General features: G+C 34.1%; 2 protein-coding genes across 3 annotated transcripts in view; both read left to right on the top strand.

Moving 5' to 3' along the window:
• The window catches only part of neur (E3 ubiquitin-protein ligase neur), a 58,187-nt gene extending 53,426 nt beyond the window's left edge, over window positions 1-4,761 (top strand). For both annotated transcript variants that reach the window (XM_068769798.1, XM_068769797.1), the window contains exons 2-4: window positions 496-668; window positions 2,025-3,137; window positions 3,696-4,761. In XM_068769798.1, coding sequence (XP_068625899.1) covers window positions 496-668; window positions 2,025-3,137; window positions 3,696-4,160 — 1,751 coding nt within the window. In that variant the 3' untranslated portion in view covers window positions 4,161-4,761. The remainder of the gene's footprint in view (window positions 1-495; window positions 669-2,024; window positions 3,138-3,695) is intronic.
• Window positions 4,762-10,125: 5,364 nt separating this feature from the next.
• Window positions 10,126-16,907, top strand: LOC137926290 (uncharacterized). The gene is made up of 6 exons (XM_068769889.1): window positions 10,126-10,251; window positions 12,102-12,608; window positions 13,626-13,749; window positions 14,376-14,506; window positions 15,175-15,361; window positions 16,106-16,907. Exons 2-6 carry the CDS (start codon window positions 12,102-12,104, stop codon window positions 16,282-16,284), a joined length of 1,128 nt encoding a protein of 375 aa, XP_068625990.1. The 5' UTR covers window positions 10,126-10,251; the 3' UTR covers window positions 16,285-16,907.
• Window positions 16,908-21,044: the final 4,137 nt, after the last annotated feature.

The following is a 21,044-nucleotide window of genomic DNA, read 5'->3' as shown; positions in this document are numbered from 1 at the left end:
ATTTCTAATTTTGACCCAAATAATAAATAAATTCCGTACGGGTCGAAGTAAATAAAACAGTTTAAAAACATTACTGTGCTTTCGCACTCTTTTAATGGAAAATAAAAATTCGTGAAAATTATCTGTGAATGTTTTTATCAAGCTAGGCAATTGCCAATTTATTCGCGTTAACGAGGTTGAGAAAAATTAGCTGTAATTCCATCCCTTTAAAACTTTTACGTCTATAACCAATCACCCTGTATAGCCCGATGTTTAAGCATTTTTTTTATTTAAACCTAGAATTTTTAACATATTTACTTGTAATATATACTTTCCTCTAGAAAGTGTATTACGAAAGATCGTCCCGCTTGGCCTTCACTTACGTCTTCACACCACAACGGTCTACGACACAATGTGTCTTTTCCACTTGCGGCCTGCCCGTTAAGACATATGGATAGTTTTTTTTTTTATTATGTCAGGAAACTATAATATTAAATATGAGTGTTTTTGTTCCAGCACCCCGGACTTCGTGTACTGGAGGCGCACCGAATAATCTTCCGCCCCTGAGCTTCCACGCTGTTCACGGCGAGAACGTGAGGATCTCCCGCGACGGGTCCACAGCGCGCCGCGTCGAGTCCTTCTGCAAGGGCGTAGCCTTCAGCGCCCGTGCAGTCAGGGTCAATGAGAAAGTGAGTTTTACAACTTCATATAAAAGTATAAAATAGTTTTTGTAGTACAGTTAGTTTTTTTATATGGAGAATAGGATCTGTATAAAAAAGTCGCGTAGAGAATATTCCAAATGCTAAAATGTATGTACTACCGTGTATAGAGTACAAGGTGGTATCATCAAATGATGTTTTCTTTTATATGGCCCCTATTATATATATTATAGAGGCTCCCACTCTCTTACCCCTCTATCTGGTTTGGGACAGGGACTAGCTTACATTTATGTAATTTTTTCACGGAAATTTTTATTTTCTTTCTCTTCTTTCATATATGATATGATCTTTCGTTCGTTTCATTCTTTCCACAATTCTACTGTCTTTCACTTTTGCTCTGTATCGCCTTTCATTCATTCCTCATTACTTTTACATTTTCTTATTATTATATTATATTATATATTTTTTTATTTTTATCTATCACTATGCTTATATTTTTCTACATAGTAGGAGGCACTCTTCTTATGTATCTTCTCTAATCAGGGAGGCTATTGATTCCTCCCTGATTTTTACACCGGATCAAATGATGTATGTGGGTGATAAGTTTATGAGACGACTGTTGTTGTTTTATTATTCGTAAGAAGTTATGTTTAAGTAAGAAAAGGACTAATATATAGCCACTTCCGCTATGTAGCAGTAGTCCTGCAATAAAGTGCACCGCCCATCAGACCGCTGATAAACGCGCATGCGGCAAACAATGTGAATTACACAACTACCACCGTTAAATCACTCAACACGTGTTTCACCCTTCCACGGGGCATCCTCAGGAGTTATGTTACACCGATTAGTGCCAAACACAGAGGCACTGCTACATAGCGGAAGTAACTATGTATTAGTCCTTTTCTTACTTAGGATGGACTTCCGCAAAGTAACGCCTGAATCCATTAGATAGTGTTATGTTTAAGTTAACTAAAACTTGAACTATTAATAGTTCTACACGTAAAACCATTTTCTAATTTAACCCTTTCCACTCCAAGGCTGTTATGTAGCATCGATAAAATTTAATTGAATTATAGTATCTTGCGATTCTAGAATGTTTCATTCATTCGTGATTCAAACATTTTAGTAACAAAAATCTTCTCTGCTTTAAAATTTTCCGCAAAAAGAAGTATTACACCAAGTCGAGTATCACTCGACAGTGGAGCTTGTGGAACAAAATCAGTGTCGAGTGACACTCGACATTGGAGTGGAAAGGGTTAACTGTGACACTTATTTGGTACAATAATCTATGGACACGGCGGTGAATGATATCACCCCGAAAGTTTTTACACTTAAAACCAATCATCCTGTATACAGATATGTTAAATCATCTTCTATCTCTTCCAGGTATGCGTACGTTTCGTCGAAATTTCGAACAACTGGAGTGGGGTAATACGATTCGGCTTCACAACGCACGACCCCACTACACTTGCCCACGCGTTGCCCAAATACGCCTGCCCGGACCTTACCAACAAACCCGGCAACTGGGCGAAGGCTTTGGGCGAAAGGTTCTGCGAGAAAGACAATATCCTCTACTATTACGTTAACTCAGCCGGTGACGTTCACTTCGGCATAAATGGAGAAGACAAGGGCCTCTTCTTCTCAGGGGTCGACACGAGAAGTCCACTCTGGGCTCTGGTAGACGTCTACGGGAACTGTACAGCAGTTCAATTCGCTGACCCTAGGGTACCGAACCAAATAAGAAGAGCCACGCAAAGCCCAGTCGTGGAAGAGGATAGACTAGTCGGAGGAATGAGGGCACTCAGTGTAGAAGAAGCTTTACCTCCTCCAAGATATCAGAATCCTCTTGCACCGCTAAGCCTTCACAGGACTAAAGGAAGAAATGTTCAGTTTATTAATGATAGAGGAGTAGCTGCAAGAATAGAGGCGGAGTTCTGTCAAGGATACGTTTTCACAGCCAGACCAATGCGTCCAGGACAGACTATTGTCGTACAGATCTTGGCCACTGAGAGCGCATACGCTGGGAGTTTAGCAATAGGTCTAACATCCTGCGATCCTGGTACTCTCCGACCGTGCGACTTACCAGACGATGCGGAACAACTCCTTGATCGTCCCGAATACTGGGTGGTGAGAAGAGATGCCGCAAATGGTTTGCGGAGAGGAGACGAGTTGGCCGTCACATTGACAGTTGACGGTGAAGTGAGAGTCAGCAGGAATGGCTCAAACCCAGTCACTGTCATGCACGTGGACCATACGTTGAGGCTTTGGGCTTTTGTAGACATTTACGGAGCGACGCAGAAAGTCAGGATGCTGAGCTCACAGATCCTTCCGGCCCAGACTCCGCCGCAGCAGTTGAGGGTTCTGGCGGGATCAGCTGCCCCGATTGCAACCGGAGGTGGTGGCACCGTCCTCGTCGTCAGTCTTCCACCACAAGCAAACGGACAGAACATCGCAAACCACCAGCAGGGATTAACTTTGGCCAGCGCACATTATATTGAGGTAATTTCCATTTATAATACTATTTCTTTAAGTCTAAAAATACTTATACCTACACAAAAATATCGCTCTGGACCACATTGGCAAGCCGAGTCGCTTGATGAGCCATGGAGAGGGTTATGCTTTGGATTTCTTTATAAGATCAAATCATTGATGAGAATATCAGGAGACGAACGGTAGAAACGGATGACTACAGAGGCCTGAAGGTTATAGAGTGAAGGCCAGAGCAGCCAGCGCATCGTAAGTATCCACCCACTTGGTGGAAAGTGTACCTGCTTAAGATTGTTGGAAGATGCAGAATGCAGTCTTTTTCCAACCGACCTTATGTTTAAAGCGATGATGATGACCAAAATTGTAATTTAACTGTCCGTCCATTCCTAGTGAAAAAACCCCTTAACCAGGGGAATTGTTCCTATCTAGCCATTGCTTTCTAATATATTCCTTTAATTGGTCATTGTGAAATTGACTATCTAACACAGACACATGACTGGCTCAATGTATTTTCAAATTAGCTTTTAAACTTTAATATAAATATAATAATTTAAAATTGCCTTGTTACAGCCGATCCAGACTTCGTCACAACTGTGCCTAGCAAACTTCCAGCCAATGGCACCACAACCAGCATCCTGCAGTTCCCAGCCACAGTCGTATCAGCAGCAGCGACCGAGAACGGACGCTCAATGCTCCTCCACCAACCAGAACAGCGTCAACGAGCAAGTCCAAATACCAGTTGGCCATAGTGAACCGATAAGAATGGAGAGGATACCCAACGGGCCGTCAACCAGCCGGCAGATGCCTTCATCTTCCCATCACCAACCTATATACTCCGTCATCGGAGAAGGCAACCTCACAGGAACTGAGTGCACCATCTGCTATGAGAACCCAATTGACAGTGTACTCTATATGTGCGGTCATATGTGCATGTGCTACAGATGCGCCGTCCAGCAATGGAGGGGTAAGGGTGGAGGTCAATGCCCACTATGCAGGGCCCAAATCAAAGACGTCATACGCACTTACAAGTCCTGATATGTTTGAATGAATATTTTATAAACGTATGAATGGCTGAATGACTGTTGCGCCTTTGTCTAACTGTCATTTTCTTCCCCAATGACGTTAACTTCGCGCCAATTTTTGACAGGCAAATTATTAGGCGCCAAATAAACGTTGTCCAATGAAACAAATTTATGCCAAAAAAAAATAAGTTCGGTTACATGAGAACTGTTGAATTTGACTTTAATATATTCCTTAACATATGTAGTTGTTATTCCAAAAAATATGTAAATAAACGTAATTGTAATTTCGTGTTTATATGTAAAGATATGAATTGATTTAATTAATATGTTTACATGTAGACATGATTAAGTAGGTAATAAGATATTAATTTTGGAGAATACAAAAATTTTAATAATATATCTGCGTTTTCCTGATTGATGATTTTGCTATTATGACATTATTTATTATATGAATGACATTTTTTTTAATTAAGATTAGGAGAGCATCATTACATTTGTTCATTAACAAATGTAATGAAGTTCTATATAATCTTTAATATTAAGGTTTTGGGTTGCCACTGTATTACAATAATTATTACCATTTTGTAAAGTTTTTGACGAAAGTCCAAATTAATACCTACCATAGTAATTTTTAACAGATTATAAAAAAAGATTTTTAAATAATACATTTTTAAAGTGCAAACATTTCTTTGTCAATTCAGATATTACCTCAGAAATTTTAACTAAACTATTAAGAAGCCTTTTGGTGTTTTGAATATATTTATTAAATTTATTCACCATGCATTGATATAAAAATGGAATAATTTAAGTGTTTTTATAATTAGCTACAGTTTTAAATTATCAGATAAATGAAGTTTTTGCACATATAAATCTCTGTATGAATTTAATTCAACCCTTGACATTATATGCATAATATTTAGATTTAAGTTAATAAATGTAATTTCATTGCGTTAAATAAATATTCTGTGGTAGTTTCGCGGGTAGTGAGGGGTGTTTAGCATTTTTTTTAAACGAACGGTATGTTGATAAGAGACTCCCAACACTAGATCGATTGACGTGAATGTCAATTTTGACAAGCTCATTTTCCCTCCATTTTAGAAAAAGATGGCGTTTGATTTTTAAAGGCAGTTTTCTATTTAATTTGATTTCAGATAAAAGACATTATGACTGGAAAAAATAATAATTAATATGCACAAGTTTTTTTTTTCTGGAGAATATTCAATAAATATTTTAATTATTCGCATAACTGATGTTAGTTTAACAATGACCATGGTATATTTGTCTGTGATCAATTCATGTGGCACTCTATCTAGTGTTGATAGAATCGAGAATTGCGCTATTCTAGTAGTCTTGCTAGGGTCTTAAATAAGTGATAGGGGGGTTCCTAAATGTAATCATTTGTCCTAGGTCACATGGCTGCAAATCACGTCCATATTTCAAATGTATAAGCAGAGATTAGATATTTGGTTACATATATAGTAATGGCTGCAGGCTTCCAGAGTCTGTATGTGATTGTAGTTTCCTGTCTCTCAGGTCTGTTTGCAACCCACAATGTTTTTTCTATGCAAAAGTGTTTTCCATAATAATCCAACACTTATATTTAAGTGATTAAACTTCCAAATATCCAGTCTCTGGTGGTAAGTTATATGCATTTAATAATTTATATTGTATCTTAGTTTTTTATATTTAACCACCCCGGGCAGTTCCTAGGAATCTCCTCGGTGATTTTTCTAATCTTTACACTCGAACCTGTTTTTCGTGGACCTTTTGTGCGGTATATAAAAATTTCAATAATATTGTAACATAATTAACTAACTTATTGATAAAAAAGTAGTTTTTTTTTAATTTTTAATATGTCAGACACCGGTTAGGGCGCCGTTTTTTTGGTAATGAGATTGGTTTTCAAATAGGCTCATCACTATTTTGTTTTGTAATATGTTGATAGAAGTTTACTAGAAGGGAGAAAAGTTAATTTTTTTATTTCTTCCTGATCTCCGTAAGTGACAAACCCGTAAGATTTTTGAGGTGTTTTCTATGTAATTTTTTTATAAAAAAAAATATTTCTGTCGAGAAAATTTTTAAAACTTGTGTTTTTTATGAGGTCCCTATAAAACAAAAACAGGGTTGAGTGTATGGTCTATGGTTGATCCATTGTATAAAACTAACGGTTGATTCAACTTATGACAATTTCGCGCCATTTTTTGACACATGGAAAATCAATTAAGTTGAACAATGTGACTATTGTATGTGACAAATGTTTATGATATTTCCGTTCGTAAAATTTAATCTTACATGTTTTACGACTGTTATGACCTGTTGATCGAATAATGGCGGATAAATAGATCTGGAATTTAACTAAAATTGGCCTGTAGACAGTGACGCTACCGCTGTGTTGCCATTGTTAAATTTTAAGTATCTAACGCATTTGAAATTTCACCGATGAGATTCCGAAATTATATTATAGCGCTTTTCAAACTATTAAATTGAAGTTGGCATTTAATAGATATATTTACGTTTATATTTTAAAATTGATATAGTCGAATTAAGGCGGTGTTGCAATTATTTTAAGACCAAATCTGTCATTTTATTCCTTAAATGCATATTTACAAAATATATGCAGTGGATTAAAAAAAAAGTAGAAAATAAATTGTATGACAGATTTGACATTACAAAACTAACTAATATAAATAAATAAAATTGTGTGTAACTGCCCTGGTAACCCTTGCTATGTGGATCGACAGTCAAGCTTGTTGTATGTTGGCACCTGTGCCTTACAGTGGGCGTCTATTTACTGTCATGGTGTATTTTGGCAAAAAACAATATGCATTTAAGGGTTAAAGTTTGGGAAGCGCTGTCGAAAATAGATTCAATTTCGACAATATATCATATGTGTAGTCCTTGCTCAAAAATTTCTTATATAATTGTCCTTGCATATCATTCGCCCATGCGTTACACGAACATATCTAATAATAATAAATAACCATTCCTCGTTTAAGTTTTTAGGCGAATAATACCAATATGAACCAAACGTATTCAGCCAGTTTTTTGTCTAATAAATTTTTATAATTAATTTATAAGAATAGAATAGTCTGAAGGGATTCTAGATCAGTGAGTTAATTAGATTTAGAATCTCTATATATGTAATTATGTCTGCGTATTTATTTTAATTTAAGGGCATAATAATGAACAAAAAAAATACCGCGTTTTTATACCAAATCCGTGTGACCAGTCTATTGAATCTATGAAGGAAAACAATATTGTAACTAAACATAACCAAAACCATTTTAGTTGATTATTGTAAATATTTTAAATCGTATTTAAATGTTCATAGCTGACGATGTATTTATCTGAACTGTCAAACGCTTGATGCATCTAACTTCATTTTCCCGCCTAAGCATGTATGCCAAATTTTTCAGTCTTACATACGAGTCTTTTTGCCGGTACTTGAAAAACTTTTTTATTCTACATTTTTTTCTTTATTTCCTTATTTGTTTCTATGAACAATTAAATACGATACTAAATAATTATGTGATATACGTTCTTTTGTTTGACATTTTTTATATTAATTTTTTTTGTGTTTGGTCCAAGCAGATCGTCACATCTAGTCGTTAGTAATTTATTATTATTTTTTTTTCACTAAGGATCGTTCACTCTTTGGATACAATGTTGGAGGTTAGGTTAAGTTTTCGGATTAAAAATGGTTACGAAACAAATTTTACCGCCTTTTATTTTTTTTCTTTATTTAAACTGTTTACTCATACATATGTTTTTTAATATGGGAGATGTCGGTTAATTTTAGTTTTTTACTAGAATAACCTGCAAAATTCAAGATCGAGATACTTTGAAGTAAAATTATTAGGGATAAACACAAAAGCTGAGTAACTAGACTAGGTGTGTCCATCTTTGAGAAAGAGATGAATCATCTAAATCAATTTTGTTAGGCAGCATTTTAGAAACTGTAATATAGCGTTCAATGTTCTTCAATGTCTTAAGAGGAAATTCAAACCAATGTGTGGTACCAGTTATGACTTACGGCGCTAAGCCTTCGGTTCCTCGTGTGTCTGCATCGATAGTCGCGAAGCGGTCATTAGATGTGCACCCACTTTCAGACAACCACGAATCAGTTACGATTCAATAAACGAACAAAAATACCTGTTATCGCTACATTTTTAAGATAGACTCCATTCAGGCAACATTTTTAATCACCTTGTCTTTGGTGCTGCTTATTCGTAAACAGCCTAAGTGTAAAAACCAAAGCAGCATCAATATTAGATGCATTCATTTAAAAAAGAGGAAAGACTTGGTGGACATTATGATACGTTCAAAATACTTAAAAGTAGTAGTACTAATAATCGGTTCTCTACTCGGGCGCCACTTTTCCTCCGTTGTCTTCGCGTCGCAAGGAAGTATCTCGTTGGGGTCGCTACTGTAGCGCGTTGCAAATGTGACTAAAACTTATGTATGTATCGAATCAAAAAGTCGTCATACGCGAAGGATCTGATACACGATCTCTCACTGGACCTCAAGCTTCTGAATTGGAGACCACAGATCGGCAAGCGCTAGGTAGAATATCCACCTATATAATGGGCAGATAACATTGTTTAAGTCGTCGGAAGACACTGGATGCTGGCCGTTTCGAAACGGACCAATTGAAATCTATATTGGGGAGACATTTCTAAGAGAACAAGTCTTACGAAAGAAACGATGAAGGAGATAAAACTTATAGGCATTTCACTCAATTCGGAGACCACGAAGCTCTTAGCTGTAGGTACCTGAATTTTTTGTATTAAATTTAAAGAAAGGTACAAGTATAGCCTAGTTCTAAGAAGGAATGGATTACGTTAGAAAGATGTTACCTTGTCACTACTCGCCCTCCTGTCCTGTCCTCGTCACCACTGAATTACCACTAAAATACATTCATAGTAAAAAAGACGTGCGAATGTTAGCTACGTGATTATTCAATAAAAAATTGTATTTAATAGTATTTTTACACCTTATTGGGTTGTGTTTTAATATAGAATTGAATTCTTCATTCAACATACAATAGATTCATTTACATCTTTTGTTGACGTCAAGTGGAGTCGATCACCTGTTCGGATAAATGTTTCAGGCCTGAGAAACTTCTCAAACTAATTGAGGTGCCTGGTTGCAAACACTTTATTCTCAAGTTGTGTTATCTTATATGGAGTTATTTAAAGTGTAGTAGCGTTGGCATATAAACATTTTGAGAATCTATTTTTTAATTTGGTAAACTATTTTTTTTTTAAATTGTCCGGGGTAATATTGCAAAAGCTAAAATGTGTTAAAGTGTTGATTTATAAAAACAAATATATGAAAAAGCTTTATATCATCGGTACGAGTTCTTTCCTATATTTTTTTTTATAAATAATTGATATTTAAATTAGTCATGAACGGTGTATCGTTATTCCCAATCTAAATTATCGATTCCATTTAATATCTATGACTTACAAGTGACAAATCTACAAAATTAAAAATAGCTAAAGTTTTGATTCTAAATGTATTTTGTTTAAATAAACTATATGAGATGTTTATCCTTTTAAAAAAAAGTATTTAAAAGTTAACAGAGTATTAAACAATTTAAAAAAGATGACTCTGAAGACATTTAGTCTATAGTTTCAGACATTATTAATATTAAAGATATAATATTGAAAAATAAATTTTAAAATGTTTAATTCAATTGATTGATAAAAATCGTTTATTCTTTCTAAATTAAATTTAAAACTAATTATTTTGAATTAATATATATTAAACGTCAAAGAATAAAGCAGTAATCACAAAGTTTCACAGCGCTTTAAACGCTTGAGATGAATTGAAATATAAATAAATTTAGACTTTATCCCTTTGAAATAAGGTTATGAATCATAGTACCGTTAGCGGAAGTCGGCCGCCGGCTAGCGGAACGCGAGTGAAGCGTCAGATTGAATGGATCCTGTCGTCTGTTATTATTATAAATGGAGTATAACCTTTTATTCTTACGTTTCGATTTTATTTGAACTAATAAAGTTGAGAAATCGTGTTAAAACTGCAACTAACTGTGCATTTGTGTCGAATCTTTCGGTCCTTGCGTTTCTGCGTGTTAAAAGGTGGGTCGTTAAGTCAAAACATCGAGTTTTGTTAACTTAATTATACTAAACGAAGTACTCATATCGAAACATCTCACTAGCGTGTGCAGTTATTTCGTGAGACAGCTCTAATTGTTTCCTTGCTCTAATAAATGAATACGCCATTTTATTTCTATCATTATTTTCGTACGGTTTTTATATTTGCGGCTATCTATTGTGTATTTCATGTTCATTTAAGAAACTAATGTATCGTAAGTAATATAACAATTTGATTCAACCATACACAATTAGGCTTTAATTGCCACGTTTAGTTTTGTTTATCTTTGAATAATATTTGGTGTTTTTTATATTTTACACACACAAAATAAGTAAAACATGTATAAATGTGGCTAATATTAACGGTATACTAATCTGTATTTCTATAATATTGCTATTTTAATTATTTATTCCTTAAGCAAAAAAAAAACAGCAGAGTTGCTGTATGTATGTATGATGAAAGTTATATGAACATGTGTTGATAAGTTTCATATAAAATATTATACTAGATGATTGGTTGTAGATGTACCAGCTTTAATGTGGTTAACAGGCTATGTATGTTTGTCACCAAGTAACTTTAAAGTCCATCACATTGTTTAAAATGATCACTCCTGAAACTGGAAAAGTGACGGGCCAATATCTTCTGATATTACAAAGTCTTTAGAGACATATTAAACAATAGTTAACTTTAATATAATCTGAATCTTGAGAAGGCTTTTCCTTACTATTTCATAATAATATTACCAGGATAACAAGCATATAGCTACATAGGTTTACACTTATCTATGCACCTTTATATGTGTTACACCTATAATCTGTATAATATTAAAATAGCACTAAAATTTTTATCTACACATGTGTTTACTAGTAATTTTATAATACATTTGGTCCTAAAACCTTACCAATGGTAAAACAGAATAAATTCATAGTATAATTTTAAGTAGTATGGGTGACAGCTAGGAGTATGACAGCAGAATCTTTTTATAACTTGCTGCAGGTATGCCTGTAAAGAGGATACATGAGGTCATTTATGAAACAGGCTTCTTAAAAGAACTGGTTAGTGAAGGTGAACACAGCATTGCTAGGTGACTCGAAACCTTTAGGGGCATTTGGGCTTTGAGCACCATACCCAACAACTCAACCTGCAAAATCCTGGTTGTGGCTTATACAAATGATTAATTCATGTAATGCCTTTATGCTATTGAAATTCTTGTAATAGACTACTTGGGACATCAATATCCGACCAGAAATCACCTAAATAATTCCATGTATCAATAATAGACTTTTAATTTTGTATTTTTAAGGATTTGCACAAGAAGATTGTACCCCGAAGGAAACTTTTGGACATTGAGAGCGCTTTGGTTTTCTAAAGTTTTAAGCCAGGTGTTTCCTTTTACATGCAATCAATTTCTCATCATTTTTAGTTTTATATTGTAGAAAAGTAAAATTTAAATGTCACCTATAAAGGTATACATAATGAACCATTATTTTTTGATAAAACAAAACATACACATTCCATTTAAAGATTGATCATTACATTCCTCTCATTTTAAAAGACATAGTTCTACTTATTACTTATTTCAGATATTACTCCAGTGTAAGGTAGTAGTGTTTTATGGGGCCACCCACCTCGGTTCATTGCATATTCCTATAGATTGTCAGCAACAACAAGAGTATGCTGGGATATCTTGGGGCGTTGGATTCTATACTAAACCCAACTGTGATGCAAAATGAGTGCAATATCGCTTGGTTGCAGCAACCAGCTCAAAACCAAAACTGTTACATCTTAAGCAATATAATGTAAATGTAGTAATTTTCTATTAAAATGATTCCAGATGTTTTGTGTACAAGAAACCGAGCCACCGCACTCAGATCCATTCTCAAGTGACAAGGATCCTCTGGGTGCAACAAGCACCCAGTCAGAGTCCAGCGATGAAGAGCCTGAAGCAAAACGTCGCAAGACATCATACTCCAACTCCTCACTGAACCTCAAAGTGTATCAGATACCAGCGTTTAACTCTCCAAAATCTCTCTCCATATTTCCATCAACGCCCAGTACGGCGTTGCCCAAGTTCGTCAACAACCCCTTAAACCTGGCCAACCCTCTGGCATTTGCAACCAACAATCTACAAGCGAGTAACATGGTGAAGAGTCTACACAGCAGGTACTCATTGCCAGCTAAACTCACCATCACGCCAGTACAGAAACCAACTGCTGATGGTGAAATAGTTAGGTATAAGAAGAATGGAGAAATTGCCAAAAAAAGAGGTCCACCAAAAGGTTACAAGAGGAAACCAAAAGTGGATCTATCACAGACTTTGAGTAATGGAGCTCTTTTACAGGTATGTAAATATTATAAAGTGTAATAACAAGTCATTTTAATACATATTTTTAAAAATTAATTTTAATGTAGAACTGTGATCTAAAAGTAATCAAGTATGGTGAAATTTTCATTTAAAACTTCCGAGCATTAGGAATGCAGGTAATTTTTTTTCGTAGTTGTTTGTCAAAAGTAGAATAACATTTGGTTCAGCCCAAACAAACAAAGTTTTAATAAAAAAAGATATGTATATGTATTTATTTATTATATGATTCATTGTATCATCGGGATAAAGAAAATTGGTAAAAAATAAAGTAAAAAGGGTATTGTTATTACTAACTGATATTTCTTTCAGACAACATGTATGAACTTAGTTACCAAGGAAAAATAGAGCAGGTGATCATTTGGTAATAAAAAATGGTAGAAATGATAATAAAGAATATTCCCTTTCACTTTCTGAAGCTTTCTTATTCAACTGACATGATCAAACATGGTGTTGTCTTCAAGATTGCTTAAAGGCTCACATAAGCTAACTTATTTAATTTAGCTTAGTGATGGTTTGACTAATAAAGATGTGATTTATAATTACATTAACTAATAATTATACTGGTAGCCATCTTAGATTAGTTTGGCTGAATTTTCTCGACACATCTTTTCAGCCGGTGGACGCCCACTGCAAGGCATACGCTTCCCCCATAACATTGCTATGATGACAGGTTCTACGTTGCTCGCATACAGTGACTTCTCGCGATTTTAACAATGTCATCGGTCCACCTAGCAGTAGGGCTACCCACTCCGTGTCTACCGGCGCGTGATCGCCACTTCAGAAGCTTTCGGCCCCAACGGCTGCCATTTCAGACGAGCAATTTTACCTAGAAATTCCGAGCATAGCCCTCACCACTCACATAGCTAATGTGACTTCGAGCCTTCTTATAGGCTTCATCATAAGCTACAACGTCTCGGATCCTTATGTCATCAACAAATATTATTCCTCAATGCTATGTAACCCCAATTTAATCGGTTTCATGTTAAATTTCAGGCACAGAACACAATACTGACCAGCCTTCTCGCTGCCACCAATACCACTCTCACAGGTGCTGTGACAACTCCAGTTATGCAGCTCCAAATCCAGCCTCAGATACCACAGGTTAAGATACCACCTGGTAAGTGATACCGATTGTCTTTTCTTTATAAAGGCTGTATAAATTGATAGACTGAAGCGTTAGTTCTTAGAATTTCATATGTTTACCTTGACAATGCTAAGTTCATGGTCTTGTAGAGTAAGTTACTCGCTAAGTAAGTGGCTAAAAGTCTCCGCCCAAGATCAGCACGGTGATCGGTCTTGCAGCACCTATCAAACTCCCCTTAATTATCTTTTCTGTCCATCTAGAAGAGGAACTGCCTACATTCACGGACTCGTGGTTGTCATTGGAGAAACTTTGGACCCCAATGGTCGTTAAATCAAAAAGATTCCAAGATTTTACACCTATTTCCAAATCATGATATATTTATTGTTTGTATTGCAATATACAAGCTAAAAATTAACAATAATTAATTTTAATAAGTTGTAATAGGAATTTAAAAAATGATTTTTCTTAGTATTTCATTATGTTATTTATTATTTATGAAACTATTGATTTTTGGATAGAGATTGATACATAAATTGACAACAAATGATTTGTACATTCACAGTTTTAAAGATTTTACTTGTGTAAAAAAATCACTTTGCATATGATCTAGTGTTATATGTCTACATTATCTTATAACACATGTTTTCACGTCATTCTAGGTGTGGAAGTGGTGGAACTGACTCTGGACCCGGCTGATTGGTTCCCAGCGGAGCCCTATAAGATGGTCTTCAGCAGAAAGAAGAATCCAAAGTGGAAAAATTTCCCATACCGATGTGAATATTGTTTTAAGGTATGTTGTCATTTCTGTTTCATGCATATGCTCAGCCCATCGCTTGGATGTCTCAATTCTAAGAGTGTGTCATCATCATAACCATAATTTTAGCTGTAGCCTGCTCAAAGATTACTGAAAGGATGATGGAAGTAGCATAAATTCAGTATTGTCAGCGACAAAGATGTCTGTTCATCTTGGGGGTAGATCTCATACACACACCTCAGATAGAACCTTAAGGCCCTAGTAACTTTCTGTTCTGAGTGCTATATGGCTTGTAAACTGCCACTTCAACCACTTCAACAATCCGCATGGTGCTGTCGGTTAATTCCATTAGTGTACAGCTTTAGTTCTCTATGTGGTCCAGGTGGACTCCCAGGAGTCCACGGGAGATGCAACGGTAGTCTCCGTCGGTGCGACATGAAAATGGGGGTTCCCAATTTGTAAAAGGAGACCAGGAAGCTCACTTCTTTGATTGACCAACTTATTTAAATTATTAATTTGTGGTCACAATTCAGTCGCAATTCAAATTTCCAAAGTTAAATCTAATTTTTAAATCTTTGTCAAGTTTTGGCAGTATTCTTGGTGAAAATGTCCTAGAGGGTTCACTGAAGCCAAATTTTGAAACCGGTCTATAAAAAAAAAAACTCCCGGAACATCTGGTCTATGAATGCCTTTACTCTATGTAGGGTTATCGTGTGGTGTCCACTTTGCTGACGCATGCTGCGGAGCGGCACGGCTCAGTGCCCAAGGAGCTGGCAATCCCGTGTCCATGCTGCCCACACGTGTCCACGCGCCGCAAGCAGCACAAGAAACACCTGGAGTCCCACGAGGGTCGCCGCCACAGGATATTCTGCCCCTATTGTCTACCACAACGTGAGTAATTTCTTTATTATTCTAGATTATTAATAAATAATAAGAGTTTGTTTATAATCATCAAAGAGAAATATCCTGCCTCTCAAACAATGTACTTTTATGTTATTATAATGAAATTTAAACAAATAAATAAATATTTAAAATGACAAACAAATCATTTGTTACTTCCGTACATGCATGTGCGGAAGTGGCTCAATATTGGTCCTTTTCTTACTTAGGATGGCAAAATAAAGCCTGATTCCATTAAATCATTGGTTTTCTCGTCTCTCTCTATGACCAAAAAATAATTAAATTGGTAGACTATAGTGGCGTGTGTTATATACTTTAATACAGCGTTCAGAAGGCAGATACGTGTTAAGAAGAAACACGACAATTGCTCTTGAAAAAAGCTAAATACATACGGTATTTTTCAATACAAAATGTACTATGTATTATGTTACCTAAACAGATGGAAGAATTATAGTAACCAGCGATAAATATTGCACATCGACCTTTGGAAAGGGACAATCGGCTAATTTCGGCTTTGTAGAGCATTATCTCTGTCCCACGTTACCTATGTGACGTTTTGTCAGATGTGCGACAGAGATAACGCTCTACGAAGCCGAAATTAGTCAATTGTCTCTTTTCAAAGGTCGATGTGCAATATTTATCGCCTGGTATTATATCTTTATCAATCAAAGATACCTCAAATGTGATATCAAGTGTACCCATGTCATTAGTTTAAAGAATGTTAATGTATTTCAGGAGATTCATCAGAACCTTACGTGAAAGAGTCAGAGAAATTTCCGTTTGACAAATACCCGCAGTTCTGGTATGCTTCGGAGGAGTCTCTGCGGCTTCACAAGAAGAGAAAGCATCCATATGCGGCTATGTTTAATTACAACTGGTTTTGTACATGGGGTGATGGTATACCCAATAGCTAACTCTCTAGCTACACCTGGATATATACATGTAAGGAACGCCGGCTATATCTGGCAATGAGAATTAGTAACTTTTAATTTTAGGTAGAATTTTTTTTAGTTCTAATTTGGCAGCACCGGCGACGTACATCCGTTAGGATTTTAGTTAAGAAAAAAACAACTTAGGATGTTAACGGCCAGTAATTTTTAATGTAAATTATTTTTAATCTTTTTTTAATGTTAATTATTTTAATAAAAAATTATGTCCGTACTTATAAAGCAATAAGCGCAAAATGCCGTTGCTAGTTAATAAATGAAAATTATTGAAAAATAAAATAAATCACAATATGATTTAATTATGTATATAATTGTTTTTCTATAATTGATCGGCTAGTGTAAATGTTGAACAGAAAGCGCCAATGATCGCGATGTGCCTTGTCATGTGTTTTCGATGTAAGGATTTTATAAATGACATTCCATGATGTAGAAATTCGGTATTCCATTTGAATTTTAAATTAATAATTTGGTATAATTATTTTTATAATGGTAACACCGAATTCGTGCGTGCATCCGCAATAGTTATATATATGGAATTTTTTAAAATTTAAATCGCACTATTTTGGCGCGAACCGCATGCGTATCGGATTATTTCGATTATTTTTTAAAGTAAATAATTTAATGAATTTCATAGCTTCGATTTGTTTTCAGAAATTTATCCTAAATTTGTAACACCGATAATTACGCAGACAAGTGATAATAAATTTGCTTTAATTAAAAAAAAAAAACAGCCGAAATTCAACAAGATTAGCACCGAACTACCTTTTTAAAGTATACTTCCAAATAGATATAAAAAAAAAGTTATATACAATATTTAAGTGGCTGTCCGGATCGTGATCGTGTGCCTTAGCTTTATATGAAAAATATTGACAGCAATTTTCGCGGTATTTTTTGACGTCTCATTCAGACAATGTTTGTTACACGAGGCGGGCACTACACCTGAAATATTTTACGCCATTTTATTAACGTACCTATTAAAGTTAGATATAGTGTATATATAGCATGTAACATCGTACAAATAACTCATATACCAGTATTTTTATAGGAATGTTTTTTTTATTGCATTTACTAGGCTATGTGAATATAAATTTGTTACAATAGACCAAATGTATACAGTATTAATGTTTAGAGGTTAGAATATTATATAAGTTTTTTTTTTATTCCTCTTGTGGATATACATTGCCTGCATTGTCCGGTCTGTAGAACTTCCATTGAGTTAGGTCTCAAGGACTTCCCACCAGATATATTCTTAGTTGTATATGATAATTAAATATATAGGGTGATTGCTTACAGATATAACATCTTTAAAGGTGTATGTGTAACTCATTTGTAATGTTTAAAGTTTTTATAACTTTTTTAAATCACCCTATATGAAGTGATCACTATGAAAATTTTTTTTTCTAATCTATGCAAGGCCAATAATTTCTGGCAGTGTAAAATCTGCAGGGACAGATAGTAAACAATAATTAATTTTAATATGTGGTATTCCGAATTCTGAAAACGCTTTTTCGTACTATAATATTACTTTATTTTTTATTTTTTTAACCACTGACTTTTGTATAGTGTGTACAATAATTGACAGCAAATTTTCAATTTCGAAATATGAATTCGCAAGATGGCGTCCATACGGCATCTGTCAAAATTTTTTTGTTTTGTAAAATTATAACATTTTTATGTACTGATGATGTTTAAAATATAATGAAAATCATCCAATATAGATAATTATTTAAAAATCTAAATCATGGTCATTGTTTATATATTAAAATTATTATCGTGGTATATATATTGTCAAACTGATATCATCTATGTGCAAGAACAATTTAAAAAACAGATATTTTAAGGGGTAATTTCACTGTATAATGCTTAGTGACGGAGCAGTATTATACAGGGTGATTGGTAATAGGTGTAATCTTTTAAAATGAGTTAAATGAATAGTTTCATTCGTCAGCAAACATATTTAAATATTTTACACCTTTTACCAATCATCCTGTTTGAAATATGTAATGCGACAAGCCGATAACTTCTGTCAGTACAAAATATGCGGAGACAAATAGCAAATAATTAATTTTAATATGTAGTTTAATTTTAATTTGTATTTTGAAAACGCTTGCTATATTATAATATCAATAGGTTATTTATTATTTACGAAACTAAACCTTTTTGGATAATAACCTTTAGTTTAAAACGCCTATTATCAATCACCCTGTATATATTTATCTTGTAGCTAAGATTTCAACTTTTAATATGCTTTAGAATATGTTGCAAACCATATTTGAATTATGTATGAATTTGAATTTTTAACTACCTACATTATGCGGAGATATTTTAAATTGTAGTATTACTAATATGTTTTATTATAACATTTTAATTGTAAATATTTATATTTGGTCGATTTTAAAAATGGGATAGTTGAAACAAAATTGTTTATTAAATGAATTTTTATACTAGTTTGGTAAAGTTTGTCTATGTCATAGCTTCAACTATTTCTCCGGAATATACATCGGCTATTGCACATTTTATAGGGTCGGCCATAATGTTTTTTTTTTAATAATACAAGATATATATGTACTGGTTTGATATATATTTATATTACAAAACGAAGGAATGTAATATATTTTTTGGAAATTTTGTCAACATTTGTAACTATGAATTTTTCCAAAAAACACGAGTAAAAACTGATTTTTATTTTTTGATCTTGACGGATTCTTTTGGATTGTTTAAAAAATTATACAGGACTTCATGGTGACCACTAAATGTCACTCTTTTATATGACTTTTCTGGAAAACTTATTACTTATTGACTTTTCAAGCTTTGCATGTTATTAAAAAAAAACCAAAAGTAATTTCTATTATGGCCCACCCTGTATATAAACCGTAACGTATAAATGAGATTGAAAAAGTTTTAAGAACATTTATTTTATAAATAAATTAAGAGAGTTCACCATTTGTGACATAAGTTGAAGATTAATGAGAGAAAAAAACTTGACATTTTTGTCTGGTGGTATATGTAAAAGCAATAATACGTGATATGTAACTGTATTTAGCAACATATTAATTGAGGAATGTATGTATATATATGTATTTTGTCAAGTATGTATTGGATCATAAGGAATTGTATGCAGATGACGATTTGGCAGATAAAAATCTGTGTATAGGATGATAATATGCATGTATTGTAATATTTAGTGGAATTGAATCAAAAACAGCTTGATATTAATTATTTTTAACTCGGGCTTCATCGGCAGTGTTCAATGAGTTATAGAGAGAGATTCTTTTATTAGGGGGACCGGAAAGTAATGTCGTTTTAAGTTAAATTCACACGATTACATTTTTAGCAAGTTATTATTACTAATCAACAATATATTCACCTTCATTATCAACAACCGTTTGCCATCTAGTTTATAAATGTTCACAGCCGGAGCGGTAACAAATCAATCGGTTTTTATGTAAAATATGTCGATGGAAACGACATTACTTACCGGTTCCCCTAATAGAATTGAAACAAATCGATATATCTCAATTGATTTGCAAGAAGTTGCAGTTGCCAAGTCATAGTGCAAGCTGTTGGGATCTTAGGTTTTGGAGACAATGGAATATCCAACCCAGCATAAGCAATGCTGGCCATTGTCAACCGATTCTATTGGAAATCTATGAAGGTTGCAGCAGTGCATGTACTGCTGAAATTATGTTTTAACCATAATTATTGTACCATAAAGTAACTTTGGCTTTTGGGATGTTATAAAATTTTGGTCGACAGTAAAATTTAAGTTTTACGATAACAAGTGATAAACAAGGAAACTTTTCTGGTGATACCACCACGCGTGGTGATTTCTGTGAAGGATAGATAATAATTTTAGTGGAAGTTCTAAACCATCACCGAGCCAATATGATCATAGTTTCGCATTTGACTATGTCATTAACAAAGAGACTTGTATGAAAATACTCTTGATAATTATAATAAGGAAATGTGACCCTCCAAATATTATACGAAATGAATTTTGTACGAGTATTGTGTAAATAAAATTTTTTGTAATGAATTTGTTTTATTTTTGTCCCGAAAGAAGCACCTCACAGATTTATATACAGTTTAATAAAACAACATAAATTCAAACAAGCTGCCTTACACCTATTAAAAACCATTCCTTAGGCTTATATAGTGATATTATACATAGAAAAGACAAAAAGACTGCTTTACACCTAATTTAATTTAATCATCCCTTGGATTTATAAATAATTAAATTAGACGGTGAAAATATGAATATGCTGCTTTACACGTAAATTAAATCATCCCTTAAGTTTATATAGTATTATTAAACATAGAAAAGTAAAAAATACTGTTTTACAGGTCTAAATTTATAAATCCAAAGGATGATTTAGTTTGGTAACTAAATCATCCCTTTAGGAGGAGACGTTGAGATGATGGACGGCAACTGTCGTCATGTGTTTCTGAGGTTCTGCACAGAGGTGGTGCAGCAGACAACTGAACAATAGCAAGGATTCAAATAAAGAATCGGGTAAATAAAGAAAACAAGTAAATATGTGCTACGGAATTAATTAGTTCAATTAGAAATATAGACGAGGATTGAAAGGCGACGTGTGAAACAACATCAGAACGTGAAGAATAAAACATTTTTTGAATGATGCGAGATATGGAGGGAAGGAATTCTTTACTAAAATAAGGAAAAAGAGCAATAGAAATAAAAAATAAAAAGAGATATTTACTCCCGA

Source organism: Battus philenor, unplaced genomic scaffold (genome assembly GCF_028537555.1).
Source record: "Battus philenor isolate CCGP_79_NKW_IND1 unplaced genomic scaffold, ilBatPhil1.0.hap1 SCAF_29, whole genome shotgun sequence".
Taxonomy (NCBI): Eukaryota; Metazoa; Arthropoda; class Insecta; order Lepidoptera; family Papilionidae; genus Battus; species Battus philenor.
The sequence above is the reverse complement of the archived record's forward strand: the minus strand, read 5'-3'. Positions and strand labels throughout refer to the sequence as shown.

Bases quoted from the DNA above. Each gene is read 5' to 3' on its own strand.
- LOC137926290 (XM_068769889.1), top strand. From the start codon at position 12,102: ATGTTTTGTGTACAAGAAACCGAGCCACCGCACTCAGATCCATTCTCA. The intron at 13,750-14,375 runs GTAAGTGATACC...ACGTCATTCTAG, and splicing joins ACAGGTTAAGATACCACCTG to GTGTGGAAGTGGTGGAACTG. The intron at 14,507-15,174 runs GTATGTTGTCAT...TACTCTATGTAG, and splicing joins GATGTGAATATTGTTTTAAG to GGTTATCGTGTGGTGTCCAC.